The following is a 20,213-nucleotide window of genomic DNA, read 5'->3' as shown; positions in this document are numbered from 1 at the left end:
TTTTTCTGATTTTTTTCACATCAGATCTTTTAAACAACTTCAGACCTATCCACTGATATAAAGTTTTTCATTATTTTTTAAATATTTTTTAGGTTTTTATGGCTTTATTGTCATCAAAAACCCTGTTTTTTGGGGGTGAAAAACCCACAATATGCAATATTTTCAAAAAATGACCTCCAAATGGAAGTATTTGGCATGAAGTTATTACAGCCTTGAATAGGCAAATAATTCATAACAACATTGATTTGGGTGCATTATTATTTTTGGAGCAATAAGAGTTTTTCAAATTTACACCCATCTGTTGCCCTTCGTACCCAAAATGGTCCCCTGACAAAAGGTGATATAGCAATATCATATATGAATTTTTTTCCTGATTTTTTTCACATCAGATCTTTTAAACAACTTCAGACCTATCCACTGATATAAAGTTTTTCATTATTTTTTAAATATTTTTTAGGTTTTTATGGCTTTATTGTCATCAAAAACCCTGTTTTTTGGGGGTGAAAAACCCACAATATGCAATATTTTCAAAAAATGACCTCCAAATGGAAGTATTTGGCATGAAGTTATTACAGCCTTGAATAGGCAAATAATTCATAACAACATTGATTTGGGTGCATTATTATTTTTGGAGCAATAAGAGTTTTTCAAATTTACACCCATCTGTTGCCCTTCGTACCCAAAATGGTCCCCTGACAAAAGGTGATATAGCAATATCATATATGAATTTTTTTTCTGATTTTTTTCACATCAGATCTTTTAAACAACTTCAGACCTATCCACTGATATAAAGTTTTTCATTATTTTTTAAATATTTTTTAGGTTTTTATGGCTTTATTGTCATCAAAAACCCTGTTTTTTGGGGGTGAAAAACCCACAATATGCAATATTTTCAAAAAATGACCTCCAAATGGAAGTATTTGGCATGAAGTTATTACAGCCTTGAATAGGCAAATAATTCATAACAACATTGATTTGGGTGCATTATTATTTTTGGAGCAATAAGAGTTTTTCAAATTTACACCCATCTGTTGCCCTTCATACCCAAAATGGTCCCCTGACAAAAGGTGATATAGCAATATCATATATGAATTAATTTTTCATTTTTTTTCCACATCAGATCTTTTAAACAACTTCAGACCTAACCACAAATATAAAGTTTTTCATAATTTTGTAAATATGTTTTATGTTTTTATGGCTTTATTGTCATAAAGACCCCTGTTTATTTTTTATTTTTTGGGGAGGGGAACCCATAATATGCAATATTTTCAAAAAATTAGTTGCAACTGGAAATATTTGGCATGAGGTTATTAGAGCCTTGAATAGGTAAATAATTCATAACAACATTGATTTGGATGCATTATTATTTTTGGAACAATAACACTTTATTGCAAAAAAACCAAACTGAACTGACCTGAACAAACTCAACAACAAACTAAACAAAGACGTAATTTACATTATCATACATAGCATGAACCATAAGATGGTTAGATTTTGCAGACAGGACATATCTTATATATATATATATCTTTGCAGCAGTTACGATAATAATGTGCTGTTTGCACAATGAGCACTGCTGCTCTTTCTCAGCAAAAGCCTCCCCGAAATTGACCGTGCGCTTTGTGTTGTCCATGCGCGCGTCTGTGCATTTCGTGGCATCTGTGCAGAAATCACTCGTAAGACAAGGCTGCAAACTATTCTCACAGACTTCAAAGATGCACCTAAATTTTTAAAAAACAGATCATCCTCCATCTTATTGTACAGAGGATGATCTTTTTCTGTCTCTCCCTCCTGTTCTGTTCCTGCGCCACTCGGAAACTGAACTGGCCTGAGCACACTCAACAACAAACTGAACAAAGATGTAATTCACATTTTATAGCACGAACCTCTAGATGGTTGGATTTTGCAGACAGGGCATATCCTACCTTTTGCAGCAGTTACGGTAATAATGCGCTGTTTGCACGATGAGCACAGCTTCCAAGCCTCCCCTAAATTCACCGTGCGCTTCCTGTTGTGCGTACGCGCATCTGTGCATTTCGTGGCGTCTGTGCAGAAATGACTCATAAGACAAGGCTGCAAACTATTCTCACAGACTTCAAATGTGCACTTGAATCCAAGAAGATAGAAAAGGATCTCTCTCTGTCTCTCCCTCCAGCTCTGCTGACTTGCGACTCAGAGAATAACAACTGCCCCTCCCCCCCTCTCTCTGCAAACAGATGGCTGTTTTTGCACCCCTCCCCCTAGTGCTCTGCAAGCAACTGGCTGCTTTTGCACCTCTCCCGTGGCTTTCTCACAGCCAACACGAGGCTCATGTGCAAAGTGCATTTACATAACACTGACAGAGGTTCAGAGAAAGGAAAAAAAAACGGAGCAGGCTGCCGTTGTTCACTTCAAGGAGGCGGCTCTATAGGCCATTTTGTTTGCGACACACACACACACACACACACACAGTATAAATATATTCTCAATCACATTCACACCACTCTCTTATATCAGTTCCACTACATCAAGACTATTTTATGGTGGTCAGCTGTTTTATTGTCATGTATTTTGCATAATAAGATAACCATGTCCTGCATTCAAAAACACTGAAAATGTCTATGGTGGTGCTGTACCTAATATTGTGCTCATTGGATCCAAAACATATTTTTCCTTTATTTTGAAGCCTGAGGCTTAGATCCATTAGGTATTCACGAGAAAAAAATTATCACATGTCAGGATTACAGTATATCGAAAATATGTGATTATAATGGGAGTCAATGGGGCCCAAAATGGTACAAGGGCAAAGGGAGGGGGTAAATATGTGAATCTCCTTTACTATACACTGAAGAAAATATAATCTGATCAAACATTATTCAGCTTTAAATATTGTTCAGCTTTAAAGTTACTGGGCAACTGTGTAATAAAAATATGCTCACGACTTTGGCCTTGAGAGCGATAAGAAGCGATCGCCTCATTCTGCAGGTGCAAGATATCTGCAAGCGAAGAGACTAGAACACCCAAGGCCGCTTTCCTTTTATGGAGTTGTTTTTCTGCTAATGCAGCACTGTCCTCACAACCCCCTCCTGTAAGTTTTAGAGAATATATACCCATCCTCACAGCAAATATTGGGAATCTCCTGATGTGAGCTGTTTGAGAGGTTGTCTCTGTCTCAATAAAAGTTCACTGATTCCCCCATCTGCTGCAGGTGTCCGGTCGTCTTCATTCTCCGCCAGCCTGGTTAAGTCAATTCCTCCTTAACATCTAAAAGAACCTATTTAATGAAGGAAGACGGGTTCACTTTGTGTTTAATATTATTCTATTGCTGTTGTTTTTTTTATATCCTTCAATTGGCGTCACGGAACAGGATCCGCTCCAGGCCAAACTGGAACGGGTGGGAGGACATCGGCCGTGGTCTGAGTGAACGGAGTTTGGACAAAAGCTGTGTGCACACAAAAACAAGGTAAGCAGACCTTTTATTTCTGCTATATTGAACATTATAAAAATACTTAGTGTCCAAACTCCTAGTAATTCATAACCAAAATTGTCTGGCTTACTTAAGGCTTGCTGAGAATCAGACAAGTGAATAAGAGATAAGTGAATAAGAAATAAGTGAATAAAGATAAGAGTGAACTGAGGTCTGGCCACGGTTGCAGCCGACGGGTTGCTCTCCGGTGTCGGATAAATACCTCAGTGCAGGTCTGGGACCTTGAAAGGGTTTATTAGTAACGCCTTTCTAAACAAATTAAAAGGTTAAAGGCCTTGAGAATATTTTTTAGTAATATTCTCTAAACTACAGAAGGGTTAGGAAGGCCCAGAGGACTTTATTAGAAAAGATCCTCTAAAACTTAAAAGGAGAAGTACTGGTTGGAGTCCAAAGGAGGGGTCCCTTTGATCAATAGGAGAAAACGGATCTCTTCTTAAAACCCCGATGATTTTAGTGTTTTAAATGTTTTGATGTTCTGTTTGATATTGGACACACATAAATACACGCTGAATGCTTGCTGTGGAACACTGGGCAGGACAGTTTGGTTCTCCGTGTTCACAGATTACACAATTAAAGGAACTAGGTTCCTCTTTTGGTTAAAATAATACACCACACATAGAATTTTTTTACACATTTATTACATACATAAGGAGGGTAATGAGTGACTGCAGGTAATGTATGAAGTGTGAATGAGACGTGTGAACAAGGTGACAACCAACTAGCACCCCTATCAGGAAGCTCTAGGCAAGGTTACCCGCCAGACTCCGGTTTGGTAGAAGCTTGGTAACACCTGAAGGGATATTTCAGTGCTGACTCACCTTTAAAGCAGCGCCCCAGCTGTTAGTGCCTAACATAGGCAGAAACCCAGCTGGCCCAAATTCTCCTTTAAAATCAATAAATAGAACATAAATTACCGGTGTGTGTAAATAAGTTGTATAAATCTGTTAGATCTGAAACTCCTGCTAAAAAACTTCCTCTCTACAACTCTTTTCTCTTCTCTCCCTCTTTCTCTCAGTTGGGATTCTGTGTGTGTATGTGTGCTGGAGAAATAAAAAAAAAGGAAAAGGGTCTCTCTCTGTCTCTGTGAGAGGAAAAAGGTGGGGGCCGAGTGAGCCCGCGGGGCCGAGCGGGTCCGCGGGAGCGAGCGTGTATGCTGTATGAGGAAGAGGGGAGTGAGAGGGAGCGAGTGAAAAGAGTAATCGAGTATTTGGTGATTTTTTATTATTTCAGAGGCACTGGGTAAGAGTTTTGACTTTAGCTGTGAGAGTTGTGAAAAGAGCAGGTTTTTCTTTTGTTGTAGACTGTGAGTAATCGGTGTTTTTCTGCCTATTGTGCTGCGTGGAAGACACAGAAGTGTAGAAATGTTTGTGGTTTATCTTTGTTTGACGTTTTATATAGAGTTGGTTGATTCAGGGTGATTTCTCCCGTTTAAGGGAGGAGTTGCATTGTGGTTATGTTAAAGCTTTGCTGTAGGGGTATGTGTGTGATTTTGTGCTGGCTTCGCATGTTTAAATGGATGCATAGAAGTTTGTCAGTGAGAAATTGTTATGGTGGGGTTTTAAAGTTAGTAAAGAGTCAAACAACGCCCACTGTTTTAAAAAGGCCCAAAACATCATAAAAGACACCTCACATCCTGGCCACTCCCTGTTCGAACTGTTGCCCTAAGGCAGACGGTACAGGGCAATCAGAGCAAGGACTAATAGACTCAAACACAGCTGTTATCCAACTGCAATAACACATCTGAATACTACAAAAATGTCCACCATGCCACTCTTGTGTTAATCTATGCACGGTCTGAAGCATGACGGTGGGAATACTTAGTATTTTAAGTATTCTATCTATTTTATTGATTGAATTTTATTGTTTTTTTATATTTGATATTACTAGGGATGATGCAATGATCAGGGACCATTCTTAATGTCGTCGGTCTCATGACAATGACAATAAAGTTTTTGATTTTGATTCTGATTCTGAAATACACCCCCCTCAAGAGTTCAATGATTTAGGCAGTTATGTTTATACAAATACTAAATGTATGTTTAGTGTCTTCATACAGGTGTTTTTTCTTAACCTGGAAGCCTGAGTACGGCAGCAGAAGACAGGCCAAGCTTTGGCTAAAATTCACGGCTGGACACCAGAGTTGTCCTCACCCCTCCCGGTAAAACAAAAAAGAGAGAATGTAGTTTGAGGCGGGTTTTTCTCGCTGACCTGCTCTGGGTGCTGTGTCCCTGAATCTCACCAGTGTTAACCTCTGGCGGAAGACATGGAGAAAAGGAAAAGATGTTCCTGGTAAATCACTGAAACAAATAAAACCACACACAACCAGAGAAAGATATGAGAAGGGTGAGGAACAGACACATGTGCGTGTTAGAGAAATGCCTCGTTTGAGAAAAAGTTAAAGTAACCCATATACAGACGCACCCATACATGCAATGAAGAAACAGCTTACATACATGTGCACGTACATGCAAGGTTAAAGTAGCGACACTTAACATACACCTGTTTTTAAATGATATAGTTCATACATTACTGACAATTAAACGCTTTGGGTTGCAGGACAACAACGTAACGTCAAAAGACAAAGACACTGGTCTGAGGATTAAGTGAGGACACGACAAATTTAGTGGTTAAAAGGGTCGACTTGGGACATGTTTTTGTTGATTGTTTAAGACAAATGACTACTGAATGATAGGAAATTCCTTTTTAGGTTTCTAAACAGGATCTTAAGAATTTTAACACGTACCTGTGTTGTCCTGTCAACTTGAGGGGTTATGAGTTGATTATATGGAAAAAAAAAAAAAAAAAAAAAAAACAAAAACAAAAAAGGGGGGAGACGAGATCTCGTTGTTTCTCCCCTCTCGGGATAACACAGCCAACACAGCACAGCCAACACAACATCATTTTCCTGTTCGCCTGTTTTGTTTTGTTTTTGTTTTTTCTGAGAGCCGAAGCTGACCTGGACTCCTACCCTCCCCTCTACCATCGTTGCCCTCTCCGCGACCATCTTTGACCCTTTGACCCCTGAAGGCCACAGCAGCTGGACTCACAACAACAACTTGAGGATGTCAACAGTGCTGCAAAAGAGTGATCTCATGCAGCAGAGACGGAGAGCACTAAACCTAAAGCCCGTTTCACTACACGGGGGAAATTCCCAGGCTGCGTCAGCTGACAGAGCTGTGACGAGACGCGCATTAAGCCCGGAGGAAAAGGGACGGTGAGCAGAAGGATGCTGACCTCTGAGAAGAGCCGAACAGCAGAGCTGCAGAAGGCCGTGGAGCAAAGTAAGGAAGATGCAGGCAGCTGCAACAACGGATGAAAACAGACCCAAAGAGGAGGGGAGGACCCTAGGCCATGCGTCAGGCCGCTGGTTTACCTAAACTACAGAACAGGAAGGTGATGAACACAAACATATACCAACACACGAACACACACTTCTGCATGCGCCTACTTAGAATGAAGGGAAACACACACATGAACACTTATGCACTTGTTGAGGGAGTAAAAACTGATACACACCCATGCACTAAAATCAAAATGTTGATTTAATTTACTAAGAAGTGACACACAATGCTCTAGCTGCTGCAATGAAGAATGCTTTACTGACAAAGGCTCAATGCTGCACACAACAAAGTCAAATACAGAATTTGCTATAATAATAAGCCCAGAGGGCATTTGTGTGGTCTGGGGAGCAGAGTCCGGAGCGGTTTGGTTATGAAAATGATGCCCGTGCGAGATATCTGGGGCTTAAGGCCTCGACTTAATTGTTTACTCTACACTAAAAAGAAAAGAAAACACTCTGAGCAGTGGTGCAGAGTGAAAACGAGGAATTAACAGTGTGAGTTTTATTTCAGAGCGCCACGTCATTGTGATGGAGATTTAATAAAGGAGGAACACACGGACAAAGAAGAAGAGAAGGGGGGGCAGCCCTTGAACGCGATTGCCTGAGGCATTAAAGTTCTGTACTAAATTCTGGTTTCCAGTGTGAGAAAAGTCACGCAGTGCCAGTAGTAGAGCTAGGTTGAGTGATGATTCTAAATTACTGTAAGTAAATCATCGTACACCGTTCAAGTTTCATGATAACGGGGATCTAGACTTTGTTGAACCCTAGGCAATTTGAACAGGTAAAAGTCGAGTGACCAAGTAGCAGTTGAATAAAAGTCATTGAATAAGTGTTGAAATAAACTGGCAGAATTAAGAGAATTAAAACATTTCAAGAGCTCAACTTACTTAATGGTTCAATTTTGTTTCACGAACGCAAAACATATAGGTTTATGAATATGAAAAGGTTGAGGTGGTGTTGATTTGACTCTGTGTAGGTTTAGGTTGGTATTTTTATTGATGGGAAGAATATTCAGTGACAAGTCCTAAGACCCGGGCGTCTGCATTTTGTTTTTGTTATTTTTCATTTTATTTTGTTTTATATTTACTGATTTTTGTTTGTGAATCTTTTCTTTAAGCAGATCTGCACATCGGAAATTACAAGCATTACACGTCGGCGAGAAAATTGTTGTAAGTGAGTTTCTCCGCATTGAAATGGGTTCTGGAGGAAACACTTGTGGGGACAATTAGAAACGAGAGTCCCTGTTTAAAAAAGGATTCAGCGAGGTAATCCAAACTCAAGTTCTTGTTTCTTTTTGAGATGACGTCATTTTGCTGAGTGTGGAAACTAGATGCGACGACAGGTTTCACTATCAGCAAAGAACGGATGAATGGATGAAAGACTGGGAATAAAAACAAACGGACTGACTGGTAAAAGATGACAAGACTTGACCATGACTCAAGGTTAACCACCTCCACCTAGATAGGATAAAAGGGTGGATGAATTTATGTGGGTTTCTTTTACAGGAGTAGAAGGATGACAAAATATTCGAGGATGAGTGAACCTGTAAATGCCATTTTTGTGTCTTGTGTTGCTTACAGAGATAACTGCGCAGCGTTACCATTTACATTTTCTTCCCTACAGGGTTACAGTTTTAATGTTTTTCTATTACAGGATTTCTGGGCGGATGTGTGAAGAAACGGTGTTTATGGGTTAGGAGTTGGGGATGCTATTACACTGTATTTACAGGAAATGTTTTATAGCACCTATGGAATGAGGATGCCTGACTACGGTCAATGTGCTGCTAATGTTTGCTTTGCTTTGGTGAGAGGGGTGCAGTAGAAAACAGACAAGTGACATGAAAACAAGTAATAATAACAAATAACAAATTTGGGGACAGTTTGACCTAGAGCCCACTAACTGGCCATTAGGGGCTCTCTCTCTCTCTCTCTCTCTCTCTCTCTCTCTCTCTCTCTCTCTCTCTCTCTCTCTCTCTCTCTCTCTCTCTCTCTCTCTCTCTCTCTCAGGTTGTTGCTCTTTAACTCCTAGAACACGCCCTTGGCGAGGTGGGGGGAACTGGACCACCTTTCTGTGCCCCATCATCCTCTATTAGACGACATCCAAGCTAAGTAAACATGTCTTGGCCCTTTCCCCCTGAAATGACAGGCAGGCAAAGATGTTGCGTCTTTGTTTGCTTCCTGGCCCTGGGTCTCATTCCCATTGGCATAATCCTGATCTGTGAAGGGCCCCCGACACTTCTGACACCTTCAAGTTCAAAAGCTTCGCCCCCTTCTGACAGTCCCAATCTGACAAATGTAGCCCCTAGGGTCTTGCCCACCACTTCCTCTCCAGTTTTGCCCACGCCCGATCCATTTAGAAAGAAACGAGACACGGTTACCTCCTCGCCAACGGATGATGAAAACTCTGATCGTGAGGGTGACGAACATTATCGTCTTTCTCTTGTTTAAATGCTTCTAGAATGGTTGTTTCTCTGTGGTGTTTTGTATTAGGCTTGTTATTAATTGTTTCCCTCACCCACTTCCTCTTGAAGGATATATCTGGTTGAATTGTGTCTGGTCGGGTTGTGAGGGTTAAGCGATGTTCTCAGGGTCTCCGGACTTAAGCCTGAGCGAATGTGTACTCCCACCACTGGATATGAATTGTTTTATTCCACACCCCTTCCTCACGTTTTACCATATTCACTTTTGAATGTCCTTAGCAGTTACCGTTCTGGGTTTATTTTACGGTGGATTTATTCTTTCACATTTTCACGTTTATATCTCTCATTATTATAGTAGACTCTGTACTCTCCACATTTTTATCATTACTTATGTTTTTTAGTTGCTGGGTTACAGGAACTGTTAATTTTGTGTCTCTACCCTGGTTGCACTAACTCGTTGTATCCGTGTGTGCAGGACAGCTGTTACTGCTTTCATCGGGAACCGAGACTGCTTGCAGCCGACCCCTGGGCAGGGTGGTGCCTGGACTCTTTTCTCCTCATCTGCAATGACAGATAAAGACAAATGATAAGACCCGAGGAGTTTTTCGAGCCAGGCTTCGACACGTCTCTGTGTTCCTTTGAATGTTACTTATTTTTGTGTGTTGACCCATTTAAGATGGGTCAAAAGGGGGATTTGAAGAAAATATAATCTGATCAAACATTATTCAGCTTTAAATATTGTTCAGCTTTAAAGTTACTGGGCAACTGTGTAATAAAAATATGCTCACGACTTTGGCCTTGAGAGCGATAAGAAGCGATCGCCTCATTCTGCAGGTGCAAGATATCTGCAAGCGAAGAGACTAGAACACCCAAGGCCGCTTTCCTTTTATGGAGTTGTTTTTCTGCTAATGCAGCACTGTCCTCACAACCCCCTCCTGTAAGTTTTAGAGAATATATACCCATCCTCACAGCAAATATTGGGAATCTCCTGATGTGAGCTGTTTGAGAGGTTGTCTCTGTCTCAATAAAAGTTCACTGATTCCCCCATCTGCTGCAGGTGTCCGGTCGTCTTCATTCTCCGCCAGCCTGGTTAAGTCAATTCCTCCTTAACATCTAAAAGAACCTATTTAATGAAGGAAGACGGGTTCACTTTGTGTTTAATATTATTCTATTGCTGTTGTTTTTTTTATATCCTTCAACACCACACCATAGAGGGGATCATTGAATTTAAAAAATAATCCTAAAATTCACATCCTGGGCAAGTATCATGCAACTGGTCTTTAAAATGACTGATATATTTAAAATCGAAAATCCAAAAGTACCATAAATGGTCCCGTTTTTCCCTAGGGTACCACGAGGGTTAGTGACATCTTTCATAATGAAGAAGCGATACACAAAGAGCATTTCATAGCCATAGCTATGCCTTGTCGGCAGAGTTATGTGACATTAGTGATGTTTGTACTTTCAGCGTTAACTTGGTTTTAAAGCCTTTAAAATATACGCCGTTCAATAGTCGACCTTAATCTGACAGAGAATGTGATGATTTTGTGGATAATTAAAGTCAGTCATATATCCACAAACACAACAAGCTGAAAGTCAGTGATGCTGCTCGGTTTGCAGTCCTGAACATCACGGCACAAGCAGGATCCACTGCACTGTTAATGTTAGCTGTGTTATATTGCTGCCTCTGTTCGGTGGTGTCGAGCCAAACGGACTTTAACGTGTGTTTGAACGAGCTGACGGTTCACTCGTTAAGCTGAAAGAAAGATGCTTTAATCACAGCAGTCACACATGTGTCCACTGCACCATCTGGAACTCTTCTTGTTTACACTCGTAATAACACAAACACTAAATCCTGCTTCTCTGGTGCTGTTGTGTAGCAGTGTGTACACCTGAGACTGTCACCCGTCTGTCTGTCCTGCACTCTCTCTCTGTTTCTTTCTCTCTGATTGTGGAATAAAAGTATGAACATGTGTTTATAAGTTACACTTGTGTTTGAATCCTGCAGCTTATCACACATTTGATTTCCATGTGTGACGACTGCAAGTGTCCAGAGTGAGGACAGACTGAGGGACCCACTGCTGCACATCATCTGTGAGGCTTTGCAGCCCTGATGATCCACCAGGACAAACTCAGCAGTGTGTGAGGAAGAGGAGGAGGAAGAGCCAGCAGCAGCTGACAGATGGAGAGAATAGACAGACTGTTCCCTGTTTGTGAAGGACTGCTAGGAAAGTTTAACATGACTGTCTGTCCTGAATCAGTGTTGGTCAAGTTACTTGAAAAAAGTAATCAGTAACTAATTACTGATTACTTCCCAAAAAAGTAATCCCGTTACTTTACTGATTACTTATTTTCAAAAGTAATTAATTACTTAGTTACTTTTTAAAAACACGATTCTACATAATCCATCATATAAAATGTAATCAAATGGAAAAGTCTCTTTTTTTTAACTTGTTTTATCAGTTTTAATCTTTTAACTTTATGCATCAAGCAAAAATTTAATTATATGCAACATTCTCTGACTTGAATAAATCAGTTTAACATTGAAACCTATTTTCTGCACATTCCAGCACATAAAATAAAATATTTGTTGTGTTTACACTCAGTCTTTCAAATAGATGCAAGTAAAACACAGCAGAACATAAATAAAGTCAAAGACTCAGCGGTCCTGTTGCTCTATTTTCACCTGTAAAGCAGGAGTTGGGTAGGCAGAGGTTTACCCTGGTGCAGGTGTGCCGCGGTCAGTGGAAGAATCCGCAAGTTTCTCTGTGAGTTTCCCATTACGCCGTTGCGCACTGGGTGCTTGCTTGGAAGTTTAGGGTTTCTTTTTCCCGCTGTAAAAAGAAGTTTTCTTCCCACGCACGATGGACGCTAATGTTTTTGTCACTTCTTATGGAATCAAACTCAAAGTAAGGTCAGTACTTCCACACTTTAAATGCTGCACGCTCATACTCTCTCCCACAGTCGATATATGATCCATTGTTGATCTGCACACAGCTGTTGTCACTAACGGCGCACTCGCTTACATCACTGTTGTGAGACATTCTCGAAAAGAAATCACGGTTTTAGTAACGCAGCTTTCCTAAGGGAAAGTAACGGTAATCTAATTACCGTTTTTGCAATAGTAATCCCTTACTTGGGTTACAAGTAACGCGTTACTGCCCATCTCTGGTCCTGAATCAGTCTTATTAGGTAATGTTCAAATAATGTGATCATCCCAGTGTTTCCAGTGTGGGAGAAAGTAGGGCCTTCAAGTTACACACTATGAAAGGCAGCAACAAGTTTAATGTTCAGAAACCTAAAGTCTGTATCAGCAGCAGGATGGAGCTAAAAATAAATGTTGGTTTCAGTTCTATGAAGCTTTGAGTATTTTGGATCAGTAGCTGCTGTGTTTTGGTTAAACTGTCAGCGAGGAATTTGCATTTGCACTGTTACATTTTTATATAACTTTAATGCACATAAACAACAGCTGCTTGTTTCAGTGAAAATACATTGATGGGTTTTTAATAAAGTTGTGCAGCTGTAAAGTATTTTGTCTGGTGTCAATTCTATCGTCAGCTACATCGTTATGGCAAATGTTCAAATGTATATGGTGATAAATATCTTTGGTCATATGGTCCTGCTCTGTCTGTCACCTTCTGTGTTGAGCTCATTGTTTCCTCTGTAGTGGCTGAGCTGAGTCCAAGTAGCTGAAAATGTTCCTCTGCTGCTCCGTCAGACTCTCCTCCTCCTGCTGATCAGCTGGGACACAAAACAGATCTTTGTTAGGCTCCACACTGCACTGAAGAGTCAAAGTGTCTCTTATGTTCATCTGACAAGTAAAAGAACACATTTTTGTTTCCCGAGGTGGGCAACTTGTTGGAAACAAACACAAAAGGTTTGAGCACTGATACCTGCCATTGCTGGCATTAAAAGATGCAACGCCAGCAATGTGGATTGTCAAGACTCAAACCAATCATCAAGCAAAGACAACAGGGATCATTTGTTTCTGTTTATTTAGCATTCACAGCATTTGTAGTTGCCTTCTGTGCAGGGGAAGTCCACGCACACTGTGTGGTACCGCCATCCGCAGAAGGTGCATTCAACCTCTGTAAGAGAAACGAGATTGTCTGAGACTGAAATGATATTCACTAAAGAAGTGGTGATTTGTAAAACTTCACATTTTGATCCGGGACGTACTCTGCATGAAAACAAGCGCTCACTCTTCCTGCTCAACAAATGACAAGGGTGGAGCCTTATACCACGTGATACAGAAGCTGTGCCGTGTGATGCTAAAATTAGCAGGGAAAAAACAACGGAGAGCACGTCAGGGATGACGAGAAAGTGACAGGAGAAAATCCGTCCCGATCAACCACCCAAACATCAATAACGGGAACTTTATACAGCGCTTCCCTATACACGTCGAACTCCCGCAGGCACAAAGACATTACGGAGGCTATCACTTATCACCTGACCAAAGATATGGCTCCATCAACACTGTGCAAAACGAGGGATTTAGGAAAATGATCAACACCCTAGACAAACGCTACACAGTGCCATCCCGCAACTATTTTTCTATTGTTGCACTACCTGCTCTGTACACGCAGCGTCGAGCAACGGTGGAGACGGAATTTCAAGCACTACAACATTTTGCTGCAACAACAAAACGTGAGACATTTGTTGTTTTATGTTTATTTATTGTTATGAGAGAATCATGATCTCAATTCTAAGCCAAAAAATCGTGATTCTCATTTTATGCAAAATCGTGCAGCCCTAACATTAACACAAAACTATTGTTTCACCAGAGAAACACACATGAAGAGAGAGAGACAATAACAGCTACCAAACAGTCGTCATAATTCGTCACACAATGAGAAAAGGACAAATCAACAAGTAACAATGACTAATTAATATTAAAATCTGTAACATAATGTATTGTTTGGAGTTTAGTCTGATTGGTTCAGGATGACCTGCCATTATCCAATCACACGTCTGCTTACCTGCATCTTTTCTCTTTTTTCTAACCTGAGCACCTGATGGCTTTGAACTTTTGTTGTCCATCTTCCATTGGTTTGAATTTTGCGCTCCAGTACAAACACAAATCCCCCAACCCGAGGATCAGCACAATTAACCTAACAGACCTTAGTTCACAGATTCACTTTGTCTAAGGTTGATTTCTGGGATTTCACACAACCCAGGATTCAGATCGTGAATCCATGATGGGCTTGGATTTACATCATTATAAATGAAATGTGCTCTACTTGGAAGCAGCCGGCCCCGCCCCTTTTGACGGGTTGTGTGAGACTTTAAATCATCAAACTGTAAATTATAAATTAAATTGTTATTGATCCTTTACCCCGAGTCCTAAAGTGTAGATTTATTTTCTTACTCTTCTTATATTTGTTTGTTTACTTGCACCGCTGTAACTGCAGCCTCGTCGTCTCGTCTCTCTATATGCTGGACTATCTGTAGCGGAGATGACAATAAAGTTTACTTTGATTTCAGCAGCGCGCAGGCGCACCGAGGGCCCTCGCGCTCACTTTATAGAATTTAGAAAAAACATCGATGCAGATTATAAGTCTGTATCATAATATCTGTTTGTTGTGTTGTTTTTATTTTGTTTTGCGAGTTGGTTATTAGATGCCGCTCCAGCCAGCCAGAGACTCCCCGCCGCTGGGGTGCGTCTTAACTCTCACAAGGTCACCAACACGAAACGTGGCATGTCGATGTCTCAAGTCATAGTAATGTTTTTGTCTGTCATGGCTATAGTCCAAAGCTGCTTTGGCGTGGTCGTGAGCTTCCTGCAGGGAGGCTCTCAGAGTCTCAGGGTAAGGCACACCCGGTTCATCAACACCTGCTGTAGAAGGCTGAGTGATAAGGTCAAGCGGGGTGTCTAACTCACGACCATAAAGCATCATGGCAGGAGTCATACCTGTACTGTCATGGGGGGCGGTGCGCAGAGCAAAGCAAATCTGAGGGAGAAACTTGTCCCATGATGTGTGCTTATCACCTACATAAGCACGGATTGCAGTTTTCAGAGTCCGGTTGACGCGTTCAGTAGCATTTGTCTGAGGGTGATATGCCGTAGTGAGTCTGTGCACCGAGCCGAAGGCAGAAACAACATGTTCAAAAAGCTCACTCACAAAAGGAGACCCTCTGTCAGAAATGAGGTAAGTGGGTGTACCATGCCTAGCAAAAATGTCAGTGACGAATTTACCAGCTGCTACCTGAGATATAGCTTCTTTGACAGCACTGGCTCAACCCATTTAGTCAAATAGTCAACAAACACGATCAAATAAGCATTACCAGTGGGGGTGCGGGGAAGTGGCCCAACAAAATCCACACCCACATACTCCCAGGGTTTCTGGGGGACAATGGGAACCATAAGACCGGCTGCTTTTTTCTGACTTGGCTTGGTGAGTTGGCACACTGAGCATGAAATCACATAGCGTTTCACATCAGCTGCCATTTTGGGCCAGAAAAACCTAAAACGCAGTCTAGCCAATGTCTTAGAAACACCCAAGTGACCTGCTGTGGGGTGGTCATGGTAATAGTCCAGCAAGGTGCCTCTCATGGAAGTAGGGGCAAACAGTTTCAGCTCTTTCAAAGAGTGCAAAGCACATGTGGACTTGGGTTCTCTGTGATACAAAAGAGAGTCATACACAACATACTGTAACAAGGTGGCATTGTCCGAGCTGTTCAGAGAGTCTGCTTCAATGTCTCTGAGGAGTGGACCTGTGACATGATCGTCTAACTGCAGTTGTCTGAATTGTGAACGGTCAGCCAGAATGACGGGGGGCAGAGTACGAATGTCCAGGCTGCCCATAACAGCATGATCTGGTAAAAGATCAGTCGGCCTGTCACAGGTCAGAGGCAAAGGGTTGCGTGACAGTGCGTCGGGAACTTTGTTCTGTGCACCAGGTTTCTGCACTATTGTGAAATCAAAGTCCTGCAAACGAAGTGACCAGCGGGCGAGTCGGCCCGTTGGGTTTTGACGAGACATGAGCCATCTGAGACTGTTGTGGTCAGTGAAGATAGTAACATGAACACCTTCAACATATGGGCGGAAGTGTTCCAGAGCCCATATCACAGCGAGGCACTCCTTCTCTGAAGTGCAGTAGGGGAGTTCAGCTTTGTGAAGGGAGCGACTAGCAAAAGCCACAACATACTCACGACCCTTGTCATCCTTTTGCATCAACACTGCCCCAAGACCAATGTCACATGCATCGGCGTGAATGGAAAAGGGACGGTTGAAGTCTGGAAATGACAGGATCGGGGCTGATGTGACTTGATCCTTCAAAGTGTCCATGGCCCTTCGACAGCTGTCGTCCCAGTGGAAAGCATTGTCCTTTTTGGTGATGGCGTGAAGAGGTTCGGCATGGCGGGCATAATTCTGAATGAAGCGTCGATAATAGCCAGTCAAGCCAAGGAACTGACGGACGTGTTTCACTGAGGTTGGGGTATCAAACTCCTTAACCGCCTTTACTTTGTCCGGATCGGGCTTAACACCTGATGATGTGATGCAGTACCCGAGAAAGGTGAATTCATCGAGGCAGAATTGGCACTTTTTGAGCTTCAATGACAAGCCAGCAGCCTGGAGTCTGCCCAGCACCTCCTCAAGATCCACTAAGTGCTGTTCAAAGGTAGGTGAGGCGATAACAATGTCATCCAGGTAGACTGCGCACGTTTTGTAAATGAGGCCAGCAAGCACAGAGTTCATGAGTCTCTGAAAAGTTGCAGGTGCGTTGCAGAGCCCAAAGGGCAGCACCCGAAACTGGAAGAGACCGCAGTGAGAGATGAAGGCAGTTTTAGGCTTCGAGTCCTCTGCTACAGCAACCTGCCAATAGCCTCGCGCTAAGTCCAATGTCGAGACAAACTTTCCTCTTGCCAGAAAGTCCAAAGACTCATCTACACGAGGCAGGGGATAAGAGTCTTTTCGGGTAACTTGGTTAAGCCCTCGAAAGTCCAAACAAAACCTTGGTTCCGTGGCCGCTCTATTTACAATGACTACAGGAGCTGCCCAAGGGCTTGTGGAAGGTTCAATGACGTTGTCCTTCAACATTTGTTGCACTTGTTCTTCAATCACACGTTTCTTAGCAGGTGACGTGCGATAAGGTGGGAGTTTGACAGGTGTTGCATTGCCAGTCTCTATGGCGTGCTCAGTGAGAGCCGTTCAACCAAGTTGACCATCAAACAAGGAGCTAAACTTGCTGAGCAGATTTAGTAAAGCATCCTTGTTGTTCTCTGAGAGACTTGCTTCAGACAATTTGGCTGTTAAGTCTGAGCGAACCAAGTCCAAAGACATCAGTGTTCCAGGTGAATGTGAGTAATCATTTTGAAGGTCCTCTTCATTGTCTGCGAGTGGGCAGGGGATGTCCTCAATGTAGACTGTTCTAGTGGGAATGTGAATAGAAACAGAAGCTCTTGCCATAAAATCCATTCCCAGAATGAAAGGAGAGGACAAATCTGGTATTATGGCAAAACGCTGGTAAAAGTTCTTGTTCATGAATCCAATATTGAGCCAAATAACACCAACAGGGATACAGGGAGCATTATTGGCGAGGTTAACTGCAGGACCATTCCACTCACTTGTGTTTCTAGGGTAAGAGTCATTTACTTGAATGAGATCTGTTCGTACAGCCGAGAGGGAAGCACCCGTGTCGAGGGTAGCATCCACAGATGAAGCATTGAAGTTCACTTTCGTTCTTAGTGGGGTATTCCAGTGGACTTGTGAAAAATTGTCTTCCAAGTGTCCAAGACTGTGTCCACCCTGTAGTGAATCGGGCGTGTGAGGCTCCGTTAGTAACTGGGGGAAGGTTGGCCTCTGTGAAATGTCCTCCCCCCCGTAGTTTCCCGACTGCCTGTATTGTGGCTGGGATGTGGTGCTGCTTAATTCCACCTTTTCATGGCCAGGGTCAGAGGGGCCAGGTGCTGGCAATGGCTGGACTGGGTCATGCCTAGCGGTGTTCGAGGCTCGTTGTGGCAAATGAGGTTGGGTGTTACAGTTTGGGCAGGTGCGTGTAATGAACCCTGGCTGAGAGCATTTGAAGCAGTAAGGTTCAGGCTTATAGTTGTCTTTGCTACATAAAGCAGGCTGTGGTCTTTGTGGTCCAAGCACTGAGTGAAGCTCATGAGCGCGTAGCAGCAGGTCCATTACAGAAGTGACATTAGCGCCATAAAGGGCAACTCTGTATTTTTCGAGAGCATGTTTACTAATTAGGTCAATTCTGTCTTTTTCAGGTGGGGGGCTCTTCAGTTTGTCAAACTCACTCAACATGTGGGCGACAAAGGTTGGGAGCGGCTCGTCCTGAGCCTTAACACGATCCAAATTTCCTCTCAGGATGCATTCTTGGTTGTCGGAGGGCAGAAAAACTGTCTTAAACAGTTGACAGAATTGAGCCCATGATGTGATGTGGGAGCTCAGTGCCTTGAACCATTTCCCGGGCTCTTTTGCAAGAAAGTGTGGCAGTTCGTTTAGCAATTGCCCATCAGTTAGGTTCAATGAGGCTTTGTATGTGCCAACTGTATTTAACCAGTCTTCAGGTTGCACTTTTCCGTCCCCAGCATACACAGGAGGCTCAAGCTTTGCGTGTTCAGTGAGTCACGTAAACAATCACTAAGCTTATTCACCTCAGTTCTTAACTCCACCACTTGTTGGCTAAGGCTAGGAGTCACATTTTCAACTATCTGGCACATAGGTAACGAGGTAAGTTCCATGTCTGAGTCAGAGTCGTCTGGGCAGTGTGCCATTGCGATTTCAAAAAAATTAAGCCGCTCCAGGGCACAGCGCAGTTATTGATATAGCAGTAAAAGAGTCAGCTAGGTCAGACTAGAAAGACAAAACTGCAAAAATGCGTTCCAGATTAAATTTAGAAAAACCACATATAAAATTTTGCCCAACAACTGAAATTAGACTGGAGTGATCAGAACCATGTTATTACAATAGCATGTCTGCAACACTAGAGCTCAATGCAAGATTAGTTTTAAGTCGTTTTGTTATACTGAGCCAAAGACCAGCACCAACAGTTGTAGTCGGCCAAGCTATCACTTACATGTGCTACAGTCAGTCTCAGCAGAGGGAAAGGGGAATGAAAAGCCAGCAGAAATGTTCATGTTCAGGCTCTCCACAGAAGAATTAATCCTTAGAAGACGAAACCAACAACAAATAACAAATCCACACAGTCCATTCGCGTCGCGGAGTCAGCTTCTCTCTTTTTCTTTCTCCCAAGCAGAGCAGCGGCACACCACGGTATCCAGAAATTAGTCGGGTCCCACCTGAGCTGAGGCTGCGGCCATGGCTGGAGAAAACGTCCGAGCGTCCGCAAAACTGGGGGGATTTCGGAGACAGTTCACGTGCTAGAAGAGAAGAATCCTCGGCGGGATGCAAAAATCGTCTGAAGTCCAAGGGGAAAAAGTTCGGGCGCCAGTTGTAACGTGCAGTGGAGATGAAGCCAGCCGCGGAGGTGTGCAGGTGGATAGCGAATGAGCAACAGCTTCTGACTTTCCAAAAAGTACTCATTTATTTACAATATCAAAAATAAAAGTGCTACCTCTACCACACATTACTAAAGAGCACACTAGTCCGCATACACACGGGAGCATCCATTACAGGAGGAGTGCGAAGAAGAACAAAAGGGGGTGACACCAGTCGTGAGACAGGAGGCGCCGCCATGTGGTGATACACTGCATTACAATAGCAACTGTTACAATATAAATATTGTTCTGAGAGGCTTTTTGTTGGTTGAGTCTGAAATTGATTGTATGTACAATTCATATCCTTATTAAACGGCAGAAATATGGTGTTTTATTAATAAACTTACATTTATGGATATAAAATAGCTAATAGTATTAACAAATATTTTATAAAAAAAAACATTTATCATTCTTCCTGGGGAACTTAAAGAAAAAGAATAAAACATTTTCCCATCGTAAAGAAAACTCCCTTAAAATATGGACAATAACAAAACTGCTAAATTCTTCCAGAATCTCTGTGTAGAGGAACCAAAAGA

The 20,213-nt window shown here is 42.2% G+C and overlaps 1 protein-coding gene and 2 long non-coding RNA genes across 10 annotated transcripts in view; 2 read left to right on the top strand and 1 right to left on the bottom strand.

The window, feature by feature from the left end:
- The window catches only part of LOC145425217 (uncharacterized), a 300,454-nt gene that overhangs the window by 33,882 nt on the left and 246,359 nt on the right, over nucleotides 1–20,213 (top strand). The window lies entirely within an intron of this gene.
- LOC113010711 (uncharacterized) overlaps nucleotides 1–20,213 on the bottom strand; it is a 35,640-nt gene that overhangs the window by 4,633 nt on the left and 10,794 nt on the right. For 2 of the 8 annotated variants that reach the window (XM_080298093.1, XM_080298094.1), the window contains exons 2-3: nucleotides 13,248–13,313; nucleotides 12,861–12,966 (exon numbers count right to left, since the gene is read on the bottom strand). In XM_080298093.1, coding sequence (XP_080154219.1) covers nucleotides 12,861–12,878 — 18 coding nt within the window. In that variant the 5' untranslated portion in view covers nucleotides 12,879–12,966; nucleotides 13,248–13,313. Of the gene's footprint in view, nucleotides 1–1,925; nucleotides 2,190–12,860; nucleotides 12,967–13,232; nucleotides 15,409–20,213 lie in introns of those variants that run through there. The other 6 variants (XM_080298096.1, XM_080298090.1, XM_080298092.1 and 3 more) reach the window with 5 other exon arrangements.
- On the top strand, nucleotides 3,226–10,277 carry LOC145425182 (uncharacterized). The gene is made up of 2 exons (XR_013905842.1): nucleotides 3,226–3,442; nucleotides 8,813–10,277. It is a non-coding gene; the product is annotated as an uncharacterized LOC145425182 (long non-coding RNA).

This window comes from Astatotilapia calliptera, chromosome 3 (genome assembly GCF_964374335.1).
Source record: "Astatotilapia calliptera chromosome 3, fAstCal68.1, whole genome shotgun sequence".
NCBI lineage: Eukaryota > Metazoa > Chordata > Actinopteri > Cichliformes > Cichlidae > Astatotilapia > Astatotilapia calliptera.
This window is presented reverse-complemented; position numbering and strand designations above follow the sequence as displayed.